Below are 17642 nucleotides of genomic sequence, written 5' to 3'. Positions count from 1 at the left end.
TATGCACGTGTATGCGGTGATGACAGAATACTTCAGTGTTACATCTGGTTTGTTTGTGAAAGTGTTTTTGAATCATTTGTTATGTTTAATAATATTTTGAGGGTTTAACTTCTCTCTTCTCTCCCTTCAGTGTTGGGGGTTAAAGTCTTCTCCCCCTTCAGTGTTGAGGGTTAAAGTCTTCTCTCCCTTCAGTGTTGAGGGTTAAAGACTTCTCTCCCTTCAGTGTTGAGGGTTAAAGACTTCTCTCCCTTCAGTGTTGAGGGTTAAAGACTTCTCTCCCTTCAGTGTTGAGGGTTAAAGACTTCTCTCCCTTCAGTGTTGAAGGTTAAAGACTTCTCTCCCTTCAGTGTTGAGGGTTAAAGACTTCTCCCCCTTCAGTGTTGAGGGGTTAACGTCTTCTCTCCCTTCAGTGTTGAGGGTTAAAGACTTCTCCCCCTTCAGTGTTGAGGGTTAAAGACTTCTCCCCCTTCAGTGTTGAGGGTTAAAGTCTTCTCTCCTTTCAGTGTTGAGGGTTAAAGACTTCTCCCCCTTCAGTGTTGAGGGTTAAAGTCTTCTCTCCCTTCAGTGTTGAGGGTTAAAGACTTCTCTCCCTTCAGTGTTGAGGGTTAAAGACTTCTCTCCCTTCAGTGTTGAGGGTTAAAGACTTCTCTCCCTTCAGTGTTGAGGGTTAAAGTCTTCTCTCCCTTCAGTGTTGAGGGTTAAAGACTTCTCTCCCTTCAGTGTTGAGGGGTTAACGTCTTCTCTCCCTTCAGTGTTGAGGGTTAAAGACTTCTCCCCTTCAGTGTTGAGGGTTAAAGACTTCTCCCCTTCAGTGTTGAGGGTTAAAGTCTTCTCTCCTTTCAGTGTGGAGGGTTAAAGACTTCTCTCCCTTCAGTGTTGGGGGTTAAAGTCTTCTCCCCTCCCCTTCAGTGTTGGACATGTGTATTTGGGTGTGAGTCTCTCCTCCTTCTCCTCTCTAGTTTTCTCTCTGTTGTTCTTTCGTTCTCTCCCTTGCAGAGCCAATAATGTGATCGACTGAGAAGCCTTGCAAAACAAGAAGAGGTTGGGGAGCATTTTTCAATTCAAGGGGCTTTATTGACATGGGAAACATAGGTTAACATTGCCAAAGCAAGTGAAGTAGATAATAAACAAAAGTGAAATAAACAATAAAATGAACACTCCACTCTCTCTCTCTCTCTCACTCTCTCTCTCTCTCTCCCTCTCCCTCTCCCCCTCTCTCTCTCTCTCGCTCTCTCTCTCTCCCTCTCTCTGCCCTCTCTCTGTCCTTTCTCTCTCGATCTCTCTCTCTCTACGCCCTCTCTCTCTCAGCCCCCCCTCTCTCTCTCTCTCACATACACACACACTGATTTCTTCCTGCGCAAGACTTAGAGACATCATCTAATCTCCCAGAGCTTCTACTCAACACTGACTCACACACACACACACACACACACACACACACACACACACACACACACATACACTTCCCCCCTCTCATCACACAGAAGAGCCACACACACACACACTCAAACACACACCCATATTCCGAGTCAGTGGATCTAGATTCCCTCTCTCTCTGCCTGTCTTCCTGAGTTTCTGTTGGAAGATGCTCTGCTGGGAGTTGTGTCTGACCCTGCTCCTCTGGGCTCGTCCTGCGAGGACCATCCCTTCCACCAACGTCAAGATCACACACGGTGAGTACTGCTGTTTAGGTGTGGCGGCTGCGGCGTCTGCGGCGTTGAACAAACGCTTGGGGGAGGAAGTTGTGCTTCGTCTGGGTAGAGTCATTGAAGAAGATCAAATCACATTCTATTTGTCACATGCGCTGAATACAACAGGTGTAGTAGACCTTATTGTGAAATGCTGAATACAACAGGTGTAGTAGACCTTATTGTGAAATGCTGAATAAAACAGGTGTAGTAGACCTAATTGTGAAATGCTGAATACAACAGGTGTAGTAGACCTTATTGTGAAATGCTGAATACAACAGGTGTAGTAGACCTTATTGTGAAATGCTGAATACAACAGGTGTAGTAGACCTTACAGTGAAATGCTGAATACAAAATAATAATAATATATCCCATTTAGCAGACGCTTTTGTCCAAAGCGACTTACAAGTCGGCTGGGGCCACTACTTTTACATATGGGTGGCCCCAGCGGGAATCGAACCCACGACGCTTGGCGTTGCAAGCGCCATGCTCTACCGACTGAGCCACACAGGACACAGGACCCTGTAGTAGACCTTATTGTGAAATGCTGAATACAACAGGTGTAGGTAGATCTTATTGTGAATTGCTGAATACAACAGGTGTAGTAGACCTTATTGTGAAATGCTGAATACAACAGGTGGAGTAGACCTTACAGTGAAATGCTGAATACAACAGGTAGAGTAGACCTTATTGTGAATTGCTGAATACAACAGGTGTAGTAGACCTTATTGTGAATTGCTGAATACAACAGGTGTAGTAGACCTTATTGTGAATTGCTGAATACAACAGGTGTAGTAGACCTTACAGTGAAATGCTGAATACAACAGGTGTAGTAGACCTTATTGTGAATTGCTGAATACAACAGGTGTAGTAGACCTTACAGTGAAATGCTGAATACAACAGGTGTAGTAGACCTTATTGTGAATTGCTGAATACAACAGGTGTAGTAGACCTTACAGTGAAATGCTGAATACAACAGGTGTAGTAGACCTCACAGTGAATTGCTGAATACAACAGGTGTAGTAGACCTTACAGTGAAATGCTGACTTACAAGCCCTTAATAACCAACAAAACAGTTTTAAGAAAAATAAGTGTTAAGAAAGTATTTATTAAAATACACTGAGGTAAAATAAACCCAATGTATTCCTGGTAGTCTTTGGTATCCTAGAAGGGGAAAGGTGACAGCATCTTCCAATGCTCTATATACAGTCACTCACATTGGGTTAGTCAGTTAGTTAGTTAGTTAGTTAGTTAGTTAGTTAGTCAGTTAGTTAGTTAGTCAGTTAGTTAGTCACTCACATTGGGTTAGTTAGTTAGTCAGTTAGTTAGTTAGTTAGTCAGTTTGTCAGTTAGTTAGTTAGTTAGTCACTCACATTGGGTTAGTCAGTTAGTAAGTTAGTTAGTTAGTTAGTCAGTTAGTCAGTTAGTCAGTTAGTTAGTTAGTCAGTTAGTTAGTTAGTTAGTTAGTTAGTTAGTTAGTTAGTTAGTTAGTCAGTTAGTTAGTAAGTTAGTTAGTCAGTTAGTTAGTTAGTTAGTCAGTTTGTCATGTAGTTAGTTAGTTAGTTAGTTAGTTAGTTAGTTAGTTAGTCAGTTAGTTAGTCAGTTAGTTAGTTAGTTAGTCAGTTAGTTATTTAGTTAGTCAGTTAGTTAGTCAGTTAGTTGGTTAGTCACTTAGTCAGTTAGTTAGTTAGTTAGTCAGTTTGTCAGTTAGCCAGTTAGTTAGTTAGTTAGTTAGTTAGTTAGTTAGTTAGTTAGTTAGTCACTCACATTGGGTTAGTCAGTTAGTCAGTCAGTCAGTTAGTTAGTTAGTTAGTTAGTTAGTCAGTTAGTTAGTCAGTTAGTTAGTTAGTCAGTTAGTTAGTTAGTCAGTTAGTTAGTTAGTTAGTTAGTTAGTTAGTTAGCCAGTTAGTTAATTAGTTAGTTAGTTAGTTAATTTGTTAGTTAGTTAGTTAGTTGGTTAGTCACTTAGTCAGTTAGTTAGTTAGTTAGTCACTTTGTCAGTTTGTCAGTTAGTTAGTTAGTTAGTTAGTCACTCACATTGGGTTAGTCAGTTAGTCAGTCAGTTAGTTAGTTAGTTAGTTAGTCAGTTAGTTAGTCAGTTAGTTAATTAGTTAGTTAGTTAATTTGTTAGTTAGTTAGTTAGTCACTCACATTTGGTTAGTCAGTTAGTTAGTCAGTTAGTTAATTAGTCAGTCAGTTAGTCAGTTAGTTAGTTAGTTGGTAAGTTAGTTAGTCAGTTAGTTAGTCAGTTAGTTAGTCAGTTAGTTAGTCAGTTAGTTAGTTAGTTAGTTAGTTAGTTAGTCAGTCAGTTAGTTAGTTAGTTAGTCAGTCAGTTAGTTAGTTAGTTAGTCAGTTAGTCCGTTAGTTAGTTAGGTAGCTAGCTTGTGATTATGTGATTATAATTATTATTTGACCCTGCTGGTCATCTATGAACGTTTATTCCTAGGTTCCTGCCTTTCTAGGGAGTTTTTCCTAGCGACCGTGCTTCTACATCTGCATTGCTTGCTGTTTGGGGTTTTAGGCTGGGTTTCTGTACAGCACTTTGAGATATCAGCTGATGTAAAAGGGCTTTATAAATACATTTGTTTGTTTGAGTGATTGATTGGTCAGTTAGTTAGGTAGTTAGTTTGTTAGTTTCTTTGTTTCTTTGTTAGTTAACCACCCGGGTTGAAGAACCAGGCTTCCAGCCGAACGAGAGGATCAGGGGGCATGAGCAGGGAGCCAACCTGACCACAGGCCTCCTTCCTGGGGCAGCTGGAGGGAGAGACCGCCTAGGGCTGGTGGAGCTAGAGACTAGATGCATGTTCTCATATAGAAATTGCATGACTACATGCCTATACTGTGACATGTACAGTCTTTTAAACCTTTATTTGATATTTCTAGATGTATCTTATTGATGTTACAATGTCTTGTTTCTCATGAGAGTATTTAGCCGTTTTTCTCCTCGTTACTCAAGACAATTGTGTCTGTGTTTACTGTTTTAGTTGTAATATTTCAAGAGATTTATAAACTGCCTTTTGTCATTTCTTTAACTTCAAGAAATCTTGTTTCTGGTTGTTTCTTCTTCTCCTTGGAGGCTGTGTGGCTGGATTTAATCTAACTGGTTTTGATAAAAGAAGAAGAATTGAACTGACATGATGGAAGTTGTTGTGAGAGTTTAGTTGGGGTATCTGGAGTCTAACGGACATGTATGTAGCTGTTGTGAGAGTTTAGTTGGGGTACCTGGAGTCTAACTGACATGTATGTAGCTGTTGTGAGAGTTTAGTTGGGGTATCTGGAGTCTAACGGACATGTATGTAGCTGTTGTGAGAGTTTAGTTGGGGTACCTGGAGTCTAACTGACATGTATGTAGCTGTTGTGAGAGTTTAGTTGGGGTATCTGGAGTCTAACGGACATGTATGTAGCTGTTGTGAGAGTTTAGTTGGGGTATCTGGAGTCTAACGGACATGTATGTAGCTGTTGTGAGAGTTTAGTTGGGGTATCCGGAGTCTATTGGAAATCAAGCGGGCTCAGAGACGTGTAGTTTCAGGAGAACGTCTGCTATCTGTGTCTCTGCCATGCACCTCTATTTAGATTTTTAGGGAGAGTATGGTCGTTCACCTGATGACCGGGGTCAGCCTGCAGGCGCCCTCCCGCCACAAGGAGTCGCTAGAGTGCGATGAGCCAAGTAAAGCCCTCACTGGCCAACCCAAATGACTAACCCAGATGACTAACCCAGATGACTAACCCAGATGGCCAACCCAGATGGCTAACCCAGATGACTAACCCAGATGACTAACCCAGATGACTAACCCAGATGACTAAACCAGATGGCCAACCCAGATGGCTAACCCAGATGACTAACCCAGATGACTAACCCAGATGACTAACCCAGATGACTAACCCAGATTACTAACCCAGATGGCCAATTGTGCGCCGCCCTATGAAACCCCCGATCACGGCCGGTTGTGATACAGCCCGGGATCGACCTCGGGTCTGTAGTGACGCCTCTAGCACTGCGGTGCCTTAGACCTCTGCGCCACATGTGAGGCCCTAGTCTGAACATGTTAAGAGAAGTGCAGCCTGTTCTCTTTCAACATATACAGTAACAGAGTACCTGAAAGTCTACCTTTGGTGAAGGGATACAGAGTGACTGAAACTCTTGGTGAAGAGATACAGAGTGACTGATAGTCTTGGTGAAGGGATACAGAGTGACTGAAACTCTTGGTGAAGAGATACAGAGTGACTGATAGTCTACCTTTGGTAAAGGGATACAGAGTGACTGATAGTCTTGGTGAAGTGGTACAGAGTGACTGAAAGTATTGGTGAAGTGATACAGAGTGACTGAAACTCTTGGTGAAGTGATACAGAGTGACTGAAACTCTTGGTGAAGGGATACAGAGTGACTGAAACTCTTGGTGAAGGGATACAGAGTGACTGAAAGTCTAGCTTTGGGTAAGTGCATAAACACGTGACAATTTGGTATTTCATTGGATCCCCATTAGCCGCTGCAAAAGCATCAGCTGCTCTTCCTGGGGTCCACCTGAAACATGACATAGTGCAGAACGTTATTAGTCAAGGTCTGAAATACATACATTTAAAATGCATAGCCTACAATGATGAGGTTATCACTTCAGAGTGATGAGGTTATCACTTCAGAATGATGAGGTTATCAAGAATGATGAGACTATCACTTCAGAATGATGAGGTTATCACTTCAGAATGATGAGGTTATCACTTCAGAATGATGAGGTTATCACTTCAGAATGATGAGGTTATCACTTCAGAATGATGAGGTTATCAAGAATGATGAGGTTATCACTTCAGAATGATGAGGCTATCACTTCAGAATGATGAGGTTATCACTTCAGAATGATGAGGTTATCACTTCAGAATGATGAGGTTACCACTTCAGAATGATGAGGGTATCACTTCAGAATGATGAGGCTATCACTTCAGAATGATGAGGTTATCACTTCAGAATGATGAGGTTATCACTTCAGAATGATGAGGCTATCACTTCAGAATGATGAGGCTATCACTTCAGAATGATGAGGCTATCACTTCAGAATGATGAGGTTATCACTTCAGAATGATGAGGGTATCACTTCAGAATGATGAGGCTATCACTTCAGAATGATGAGGTTATCACTTCAGAATGATGAGGTTATCACTTCAGAATGATGAGGCTATCACTTCAGAATGATGAGGTTATCACTTCAGAATGATGAGGTTATCACTTCAGAATGATGAGGTTACCACTTCAGAATGATGAGGTTACCACTTCAGAATGATGAGGTTATCACTTCAGAATGATGAGGTTACCACTTCAGAATGATGAGGTTATCAATAATGATGAGGTTATCACTTCAGAATGATGAGACTATCACTTCAGAATGATGAGGTTATCACTTCAGAATGATGAGGTTATCACTTCAGAATGATGAGGTTATCACTTCAGAATGATGAGGTTATTACTTCAGAATGATGAGGTTATCACTTCAGAATGATGAGGTTATCACTTCAGAATGATGAGGTTATCAAGAATGATGAGGTTATCACTTCAGAATGATGAGGTTATCACTTCAGAATGATGAGGTTATCACTTCAGAATGATGAGGTTATCACTTCAGAATGATGAGGTTACCACTTCAGAATGATGAGGTTACCACTTCAGAATGATGAGGTTATCACTTCAGAATGATGAGGTTATCACTTCAGAATGATGAGGTTATCACTTCAGAATGATGAGGATATCACTTCAGAATGATGAGGTTATCAAGAATGATGAGGTTATCACTTCAGAATGATGAGGATATCACTTCAGAATGATGAGGTTATCACTTCAGAATGATGAGGTTATCAAGAATGATGAGGTTATCACTTCAGAATGATGAGGTTATCACTTCAGAATGATGAGGTTATCACTTCAGAATGATGAGGTTATCACTTCAGAATGATGAGGTTATCACTTCAGAATGATGAGGATATCACTTCAGAATGATGAGGTTATCAAGAATGATGAGGTTATCACTTCAGAATGATGAGGTTACCACTTCAGAATGATGAGGATATCACTTCAGAATGATGAGGATATCACTTCAGAATGATGAGGTTATCACTTCAGAATGATGAGGTTACCACTTCAGAATGATGAGGTTACCACTTCAGAATGATGAGGTTACCACTTAAGAATGATGAGGTCATCACTTCAGAATGATGAGGTTACCACTTCAGAATGATGAGGTTACCACTTCAGAATGATGAGGTTACCACTTAAGAATGATGAGGTTATCACTTCAGAATGATGAGGTTCTCCCCTCCCTCCCCTTTCCGTTCCCCTCCCCCTCCCCTCCCTTCCCTTCCCTTCCCTCCCCTTCCCTCCCCTCCCCCTCCCCTTTCCGTTCCCCTCCCCCTCCCTCCCTTCCCTTCCCTTCCCTTCCCTTCCCTTCCCTTCCCTTCCCCTTCCCTCCCCTTCCCTCCCCTGCCCTTCCCTTCCCTCCCTCCCTCCCTCCCTCCCATCCCCCCCCCTCCCTCCCCTTCCCTCCCCTCCCCTCCCCTCCCCTTCCCTTCCCTTCCCTTCCCTTCCCTTCCCCTCCCTCCCTCCCTCCCCTCCCTCCCTCCTCCCTCCCTCCCTCCCTCCCTCCCTCCCTCCCTCCCTCCCTCCCTCCCTCCCTCCCTCCCTCCCTCCCCTCCCTTCCCTTCCCTTCCCTTCCCTTCCCTTCCCTTCCCTCCCCCCCCTCCCCCTTCCCTCCCCTTCCCTTCCCTCCCTCCCTCCCTCCCTCCCTCCCTCCCTCCCTCCCTCCCTCCCTCCCTCCCTCCCTCCCTCCCCCCTCCCCTCCCTTCCCTTCCCTTCCCCTCCCTTCCCTTCCCCTTCCCTTCCCCTCCCTTCCTCCCCCAGCCTTCCCCCTCCAGTTGCCAGAACCAGGCCTTCCCGTCACCTGTCCGTTGTTCTGGACTGAGTTTGAAGGTCACTGCTACCGTTTCTTCCCTCTGAACCGTACCTGGGCCGAGGCTGACCTGTACTGTGCTGAATTCTCCAACGGTCTCAAGTCTGCCAAACTCACCTCCGTACACAGGTGAGAGGGATACCTGTCCATATACACACACACAAAGGTCCACACACTGCCACACTACAGGTGAGAGGATACACACACACACACACACACACACACACACACACATACACACACACACACACACACACACACACACACACACACACACACACACACACACACACACACACACACACACACACACACACACACACACACACACACACACACACACACACACACAGACACCTCTCTCTAACTCTAACCATCCCTTGTCTGAGTTCTCAGCTGGGAGGAGAATGTGTTCGTCTACGATCTCGTCAACAGCCGTATCCCAGGGATACCAACAGACATATGGATCGGCCTTCACGACAGGAGACAGGTAAGCACTGAGGGTTCAAACGTTCCAGGATCTTTCCCAGAATTCCCAGGATTCTGGATTTCCTGCTTATTCCCTCCCGGAATCTTCTGGGTCGTTTTCCAGAAACCCTATTAAACACCACTGGATATTCACTACCTCGTATGTTGTCGACAAACACACTGTACGTGTCTTTTTAAGGTAATGTTCTCTGGGGGTTGACATCTGCAGCAGTTATCGTGAATTCCATCTCTGCAGATGTCTCCTCAGACGTAATACAAACAATCTTCCAACTAGGATTTATGGTACCAGTCAAACCTACTCATTCAAGGGTTTTTCTTTATTTATTTTTACTATTTTCTAAATTGTAGAATAATAGGGAAGACTTTAAAACTATGAAATAGCACATATGGAATCAAGTTGTAACCAAAAATGTGTTAAACAAATTAAAATTGATTTTAGATTTTAGATTCTTCAAAGTAGCCACCCTTTGCCTTGATGACAGCTTTTCACACTCTTGGCATTCTCTCAACCAGCTTCATCTGGAATGCTTTTCCCAGATTATTGAAGGAGTTCACACATAAGCTGAGTACTTGTTGGCTGCTTATCCTTTACTCTGCAGTCCAACTCATCCCAAACCATCTCAATTGGGTTGAGGTCAGGTGATTGTAGAGGCCAGGTCATCTGATGCAGCACTTCATCACTCTCCTTCTTGGTAAAATAGCCCTTACACAGCCTGGAGGTGTGTTGGGTCATTGTCCTGTTGAAAATCAAATGATAGTCTCACTAAGCCTAAACCAAATGGGATGGCGTATCGCTGCAGAATGCTGTGGGAGCCATGCTGGTTAAGTGTACCTTGAATTCTATATAAATCAAAGACAGTGTCACCAGCAAAGCACCCCCACACCATCATACCTCCTCCTCCATGCTTCACGGTGGGAACCACGCATGCGCAGATCATCGGTTCACTGACTCTGCGTCTCACAAAGACACGGTGGTTGGAACCAAAAATGTGGACTTGGTTTTTTACCAAATAGGGCTATTGTCTGTATACCACCCCTACCTTGTCACAACACAACCAATTGGCTGAAAGAAGGAAATACATTCCACAAATGTACTTTTAACAAGGCACACCTGTTAATTGAAATACATTCCAGGTGACTACCTCATGAAGCTGGTTGAGAGAATGCCAAGAGTATACAAAGCTGTCATCAAGGCAAAGTCTGGCTACTTTGAAGAATCTCAAATGTAAAATATATTTTGAACACTTTCTTGCTTACTACATGATTCCATATGTGTTATTTCATAGTTTTTATGTCTTAACTATTATTCTACAATGTAGAAAATAGTCAAACAAATTAAAACCCTGTGTTGAAAACGCTGTGCCATCCTCTCGGCACTAGAATAGATTTAGGAAGCTATAGAAATGCATGTATTAATGTTTACATTCGATTTGGACACTTTCATTATTTTACAGGCATCTTAATGCATACTGTTAAAGTATATTATGTGTACATAAAAATGTAAAATTAAAAAATATATTAAAAAAACATTTTCTTTAAAGTAAACATTTTATAGATTACTATATATCTACCCAGCAAACCAAAATAGTTTTTGTGAAAGTTCCCAGAACATTTGTTAGGTTGCGGCAAATGTTCTCATAAGACAAAAACTATCCAGTTGTGCTAATGATAAGACAATGTTTGTGTAGAACGTTTGTCTGATGTTTCCAGAACGTCCCCACTCACATTAAGTTGTGGCAGTGTGTTTTAAAAACATTATTACATCATCTGGAAACCTAATGAGAATGTTTGGGGAATTCTTATTTGGTGATTGTTACATCATCTGGAAACCTCATGAGAACGTTTGGGGAATTCTTCTTTGGTGATTGTTACATCATCTGGAAACTTAATGAGAATGTTTGGGGAATTCTTCTTTGGTGATTGTTACATCATCTGGAAACCTCATGAGAACGTTTGGGGAATTCTTCTTTGGTGATTGTTACATTATCTGGAAACCTCATGAGAACGTTTGGGGAATTCTTCTTTGGTGATTGTTACATCATCTGGAAACCTATTGAGAGCATTTGGGGAATTCTTCTTTGGTGATTGTTACATCATCTGGAAACCTCATGAGAACGTTTGGGGAATTCTTCTTTGGTGATTGTTACATCATCTGGAAACCTCATGAGAACGTTTGGGAATTCTTCTTTGGTGATTGTTACATCATCTGGAAACCTATTGAGAACGTTTGGTGAATTCTTCTTTGGTGATTGTTACATCATCTGGAAACCTAATGAGAATGTTTGGGGAATTCTTCTTTGGTGATTGTTACATCATCTGGAAACCTCATGAGAACGTTTGGGGAATTCTTCTTTGGTGATTGTTACATCATCTGGAAACCTAATGAGAACGTTTGGGAATTCTTCTTTGGTGATTGTTACATCATCTGGAAACCTATTGAGAATGTTTGGTGAATTCTTCTTTGGTGATTGTTACATCATCTGGAAACCTAATGAGAATGTTTGGGAATTCTTCTTTGGTGATTGTTACATCATCTGGAAACCTCATGAGAACGTTTGGGAATTCTTCTTTGGTGATTGTTACATCATCTGGAAACCTCATGAGAACGTTTGGGGAATTCTTATTTGGTGATTGTTACATCATCTGGAAACCTCATGAGAACGTTTGGGAATTCTTCTTTGGTGATTGTTACATCATCTGGAAACCTCATGAGAACGTTTGGGGAATTCTTTTTGGTGATTGTTACATCATCTGGAAACCTCATGAGAACGTTTGGGGAATTCTTCTTTGGTGATTGTTACATCATCTGGAAACCTAATGAGAACGTTTGGGGAATTCTTCTTTGGTGATTGTTACATCATCTGGAAACCTAATGAGAATGTTTGGGGAATTCTTCTTTGGTGATTGTTACATCATCTGGAAACCTCATGAGAACGTTTGGGGAATTCTTCTTTGGTGATTGTTACATCATCTGGAAACCTCATGAGAACGTTTGGGGAATTCTTCTTTGGTGATTGTTACATCATCTGGAAACCTCATGAGAACGTTTGGGGAATTCTTCTTTGGTGATTGTTACATCATCTGGAAACCTCATGAGAACGTTTGGGGAATTCTTCTTTGGTGATTGTTACAGATGTTGTGTATAACGTTTTAGTGAACGTTCAAACATTCCAATGAGATTTCAGTTAAAATTGTTTTCGGAATAATTATTTGAATGTTTTTGGGACGTTATAATACTAATGTTAGATAAAACCCCAACTAGAAATGAATGGAAATCTAAGCTAATGTTCTAGGAACGTTCCCAGTTTGCTGGATATGCTAATAGATCCCAGAGGGTTTACTTCTAACAGTACCAACAACTAGAACAGGTCATGGTAGAAATAGTTTTAGTTACTTAGCTCCGTGGTCCTGGAATTCTCTCCTGAACATTTTGAAATTTGATGAAACATTTGATCGATGTATATGCCATAGAAGAGTGTAATTGTCTTTAGGACAGCTGTTTTTAGTCAAGACTTTCATGTTTGTTAACATAAAATGTTTTTGTTGTACTGTATGTGTGGTTATAGTATTGTTTAATGTTGTGTTAGTGTATGCATGTTGTTTTGTCTGAAACGTTGTTCTCCCTGCTGCTATTGGACCAGGTCTCTCTTGGAAAAGAGATGTTATCTCAATGAGAAAATCCCTGTATAAATAACGATCAAATAAAAACAAAATGAATCCAACAGGAGCCTGTCAGTCCAGCTCTATAGGAAGCCAGTCTGACGTAGATATTTCACTCTAGAACTGAAAGGCTGGTTCATTAACACACTGCTGGTAAACCCACTGCAGAGTCACCAAGCCATCACCTCCAGAGATAGAGAACCTAGACAGGGCCTACGTCCCAAATGACACCCCTTATTCCTATAGTAGTCTACTGTTGATCAGAGGAGAGCTCGTCTCTGGTCAAATGTAATGCACTACGAAGGGAACAGGAATCCATTGAGGACGCAGACCCAGGTTTGTTTGGTTTAGCCAGGGTTGGTGTTGATTATCACTAATGGGGTGGCAGCGTAGCCTAGTGGTTAGAGCATTGGACTAGTAACCGGAAGGTTGCAAGTTCAAATCCCTGAGCTGACAAGGTAAAAATCTGTCACACAATTCTGCCCCTGAACAGGCAGTTAACCCACTGTTCCTAGGCATTGTAAATAAAAATTTGTTCTTAACTGACTTGCCTAGTTAAATAAAGGTAATAGTGTTAGGATGCAGACTCAGGTTTGTGTGGTTCAGCCAGGGTTGGTGTTGATTATCACTAATGTCATCCAGTCTGTATATCTGCTCCCGCCCTTTAAATGGACCAGGGGTAGAAGTCCCCTCTTTATGAATAGATCTAGGATCAGTTTCACACTTCTCACTATCCTAACCCTAACCGTTAGGGTTGTAAAACACTAAGCTGTCCCCAGATCAGTGGTGTTTCTAACCTCGGGTGTTTGAACCAGCCGTCATAACTACGAGTACAACTCTCATGGGAAACAGCTAACAGGTCATATCTGACGGGCAAACCTCTTATTTACTTTCCAAACGGGCTAAAATGAGGTCACAGTTGAGAGTAAAGTCAGAGTTTAGGTTAGGGTCAGTTTTAGGTTTTAGCTAAACTTCTCTTTTCATTAAAGCAGTCTGCCCAGGTTGTTACATGTACCATGTCATACTATTCCTGACTGTAGGAGGGCACTCTGGAGTGGACCGACGGCAGTAACTATGGATACAGCTACTGGGATGGCAACCAGCCTGACGACGGCATACACCGCATCCCCGAAAATGAAGACTGTGTCGAGATCTGGTACAGGCAGAACAGCGGTGAGACACACACAGGCGCGATAATGCATAAACACACACAGGCGCGATAATGCATAAACACACACAGGCAGTCAATAATGCATAAACACACACAGGCAGTCAATAAGCATAAACACACACAGGCAGTCAATAAGCATAAACACACACAGGCAGTCAATAATGCATAAACACACACTGGCAGTCAGTAAGCATAAACACACACAGGCAGTCAATAATGCATAAACACACACAGGCAGTCAATAATGCATAAACACACACAGGCAGTCAATAATGCATAAACACACACAGGCAGTCAATAATGCATAAACACACACAGGCAGTCAGTAATGCATAAACACACACAGGCAGTCAATAAGCATAAACACACACAGGCAGTCAATAATGCATAAACACACACAGGCAGTCAGTAATGCATAAACACACACAGGCAGTCAATAAGCATAAACACACACAGGCAGTCAATAATGCATAAACACACACAGGCAGTCAATAATGCATAAACACACACAGGCAGTCAATAAGCATAAACACACACAGGCAGTCAATAATGCATAAACACACACAGGCAGTCAATAATGCATAAACACACACAGGCAGTCAATAAGCATAAACACACACAAGAAGTCAATAAGCATAAACACACACAATAATGCATACACACAGTGTATTACCCAATAAAACATAACTGAGGTAAGGGATGACCTACAGGTTCATGATTGAGCCTGGGGATGACCTACAGGTTCATGATTGAGCCTGGGGATGACCTACAGGTTCATGATTGAGCCAGGGGATGACCTACAGGTTCATGATTGAGCCTGGGGATGACCTACAGGTTCATGATTGAGCCTGGGGATGACCTACAGGTTCATGATTGAGCCTGGGGATGACCTACAGGTTCATGATTGAGCAAGGGGATGACCTACAGGTTCATGATTGAGCCTGGGGATGACCTACAGGTTCATGATTGAGCCTGGGGATGACCTACAGGTTCATGATTGAGCCTGGGGATGACCTACAGGTTCATGATTGAGCCTGGGGATGACCTACAGGTTCATGATTGAGCCTGGGGATGACCTACAGGTTCATGATTGAGCCTGGGGATGACCTACATGTTCATGATTGAGCCTGGGGATGACCTACAGGTTCATGATTGAGCCTGGGGATGACCTACAGGTTCATGATTGAGCAAGGGGATGACCTACAGGTTCATGATTGAGCCTGGGGATGACCTACATGTTCATGATTGAGCCTGGGGATGACCTACAGGTTCATGATTGAGCCAGGGGATGACCTACAGGTTCATGATTGAGTCAGGGGATGACCTACAGGTTCATGATTGAGCCAGGGGATGACCTACAGGTTCATGATTGAGCCTGGGGATGACCAACAGGTTCATGATTGAGCCCGGGGATGACCTACAGGTTCATGATTGAGCCTGGGGATGACCTACAGGTTCATGATTGAGCCTGGGGATGACCTACAGGTTCATGATTGAGCCTGGGGATGACCTACAGGTTCATGATTGAGCCTGGGGATGACCTACAGGTTCATGATTGAGCCAGGGGATGACCTACAGGTTCATGATTGAGCCTGGGGATGACCTACAGATTCATGGTTGAGCCAGGGGATGACCTACAGGTTCATGATTGAGCCTGGGGATGACCTACAGGTTCATGATTGAGCCTGAGGATGACCTACAGATTCATGATTGAGCCTGGGGATGACCTGAAGGTTCATGATTGAGCCAGGGGATGATCTAAAGGTTCACGACAGAGCCAGGGGATACCCCTATAGGTTCATAATTGGTCATTTCAGATGTGTTTCTCTGAGTTTCTGTCCAAGTATGTGTCCCTGCTGATCACACACACACACACACACACACACACACACACACACACACACACACACACACACACACACACACACACACACACAACTGGGTGCCAGTACAGACAACTGTGTAATGAGTCACACAAACAAACACACACACATACGTCCGTAGCTGATGAGTCAGTCAGTCAATGTAGTGTTGTTTTTGTCTCTAACAGCGCTGTGTGTGTGTGTGTGTGTGTTTCTGACAGCGCTGAGGTCCTGGAATGATAACAGCTGTGACAAAGCCTTTCCCTTCGTGTGCAAGATCCCCACAGTGGACAACTAGACCTCCGGGGTCCAACACACACACACACACACACACACACACACACACACACACACACACACACACACACACACACACACACACACACACACACACACACACACACACACACACACACACACACACACACACACACACACACACACACACACACACACACACACACACACACACACACACACACACACAGAGCCCCACTGAAAACGATGATATTGGGGAACTTTTTTGCTGCTGTTGTCGCCTTCTCCTTCCTCAACCTCCCTCTCTTCTTCTCCTCTCTCCTCCATCCCTTTCTTCTTATCTTCCCTCAACCCTCCCTCTCTTCTTCTCCTCCCTCAACCCTCCCTCTCTTCTCCTTCATCTCAACCCTCCCTCTCTTCTTCTCCTCTCTCAACTCTCCCACTCTCCTCCCTCAACCCTCCCTATCTTCTTCTCCTCCCTCAACCCTCCCTCTCTTCTTCTCCTCCCTCAACCCTCCCTCTCTTCTTCTCCTCCCTCAACCCTCCCTCTCTTCTTCTCCTCCCTCAACCCTCCCTCTCTTCTTCTCAACCCTCCCTCTCTTCTTCTCCTCCCTCAACCCTCCCTCTCTTCTTCTCCTCCCTCAACCCTCCCTCTCTTCTTCTCCTCCCTCAACCCTCCCTCTCTTCTTCTCCTCCCTCTATTCTTCTTCTCCCTCCCTCCCTCCCTCCCTCCCTCCCTCCCTCCCTCCCTCCCTCCCTCCCTCCCTCCCTCCCTCCCATAGTATAATGCACTAGGTATTGAATAGGGTGCCATTCACGACATCACACACACAGAGGAATACATGGGACTTATCATGTGAAGGCCAGTCATCAACCATCCTTCCTTCCTTCCCTCCATCGCTCATCCCTCATCCTTCATCCCTCATCCCTTCTTCCTTCCTTTCCTTCCTTCCTTCCTTCCTTCCTTCCTTCCTTCCTTCCTTCCTTCCATCTCTACTTTCTTCCATCCTTCCATCTCTCCTTCCTTCCTTCCATCAATCCCTCATTCCTTCCCTCAATCCCTTCTTCCTTTCCTCGATCCCTCTGCTTTTCTCTTCGAAAAGTAGGTATCTGTTAGAAGTTGGACAGCCGGTCCTTCAGCATTCTGTTCTGAAGCAGCCGGTCCTTCAGCATTCTGTTCTGAAGCAGCCGGTCCTTCAGCATTCTGTTCTGAAGCAGCCGGTCCTTCAGCATTCTGTTCTGAAGCAGCCGGTCCTTCAGCATTCTGTTCTGAAGCAGCCGGTCCTTCAGCATTCTGTTCTGAAGCAGCCGGTCCTTCAGCATTCTGTTCTGAAGCAGCCGGTCCTTCAGCATTCTGTTCTGAAGCAGCCGGTCCTTCAGCAGTCTGCATTCTGTTCTGAAGCAGCCGGTCCTTCAGCAGTCTGCATTCTGTTCTGAAGCAGCCCGGTCCTTCAGCAGTCTGCATTCTGTTCTGAAGCAGCCCGGTCCTTCAGCAGTCTGCATTCTGTTCTGAAGCAGCCGGTCCTTCAGCAGTCTGCATTCTGTTCTGAAGCAGCCGGTCCTTCAGCAGTCTGCGTTCTGTTCT

The 17642-nt window shown here is 43.6% G+C and overlaps 1 protein-coding gene across 1 annotated transcript; it reads left to right on the top strand.

The window, feature by feature from the left end:
• The first annotated feature begins 1383 nt into the window (after positions 1 to 1383).
• LOC135553782 (C-type lectin domain family 19 member A-like) lies at positions 1384 to 16194 on the top strand. The gene is made up of 5 exons (XM_064985730.1): positions 1384 to 1673; positions 8569 to 8746; positions 9014 to 9107; positions 13807 to 13939; positions 16021 to 16194. The coding sequence occupies exons 1-5, from the start codon at positions 1586 to 1588 to the stop codon at positions 16095 to 16097; spliced, it is 570 nt and encodes a 189-aa protein (XP_064841802.1). The 5' UTR covers positions 1384 to 1585; the 3' UTR covers positions 16098 to 16194.
• The last annotated feature ends 1448 nt before the right edge of the window (positions 16195 to 17642 follow it).

This window comes from Oncorhynchus masou, chromosome 14, assembly GCF_036934945.1.
Source record: "Oncorhynchus masou masou isolate Uvic2021 chromosome 14, UVic_Omas_1.1, whole genome shotgun sequence".
NCBI lineage: Eukaryota > Metazoa > Chordata > Actinopteri > Salmoniformes > Salmonidae > Oncorhynchus > Oncorhynchus masou.
Note: the sequence above shows the minus strand (reverse complement) of the source record. Positions and strands in the feature narration are given on the sequence as shown.

Bases quoted from the DNA above. Each gene is read 5' to 3' on its own strand.
- LOC135553782 (XM_064985730.1), top strand. From the start codon at position 1,586: ATGCTCTGCTGGGAGTTGTGTCTGACCCTGCTCCTCTGGGCTCGTCCT. The intron at 1,674-8,568 runs GTGAGTACTGCT...TTCCTCCCCCAG, and splicing joins CAACGTCAAGATCACACACG to CCTTCCCCCTCCAGTTGCCA. The intron at 9,108-13,806 runs GTAAGCACTGAG...TCCTGACTGTAG, and splicing joins GCCTTCACGACAGGAGACAG to GAGGGCACTCTGGAGTGGAC.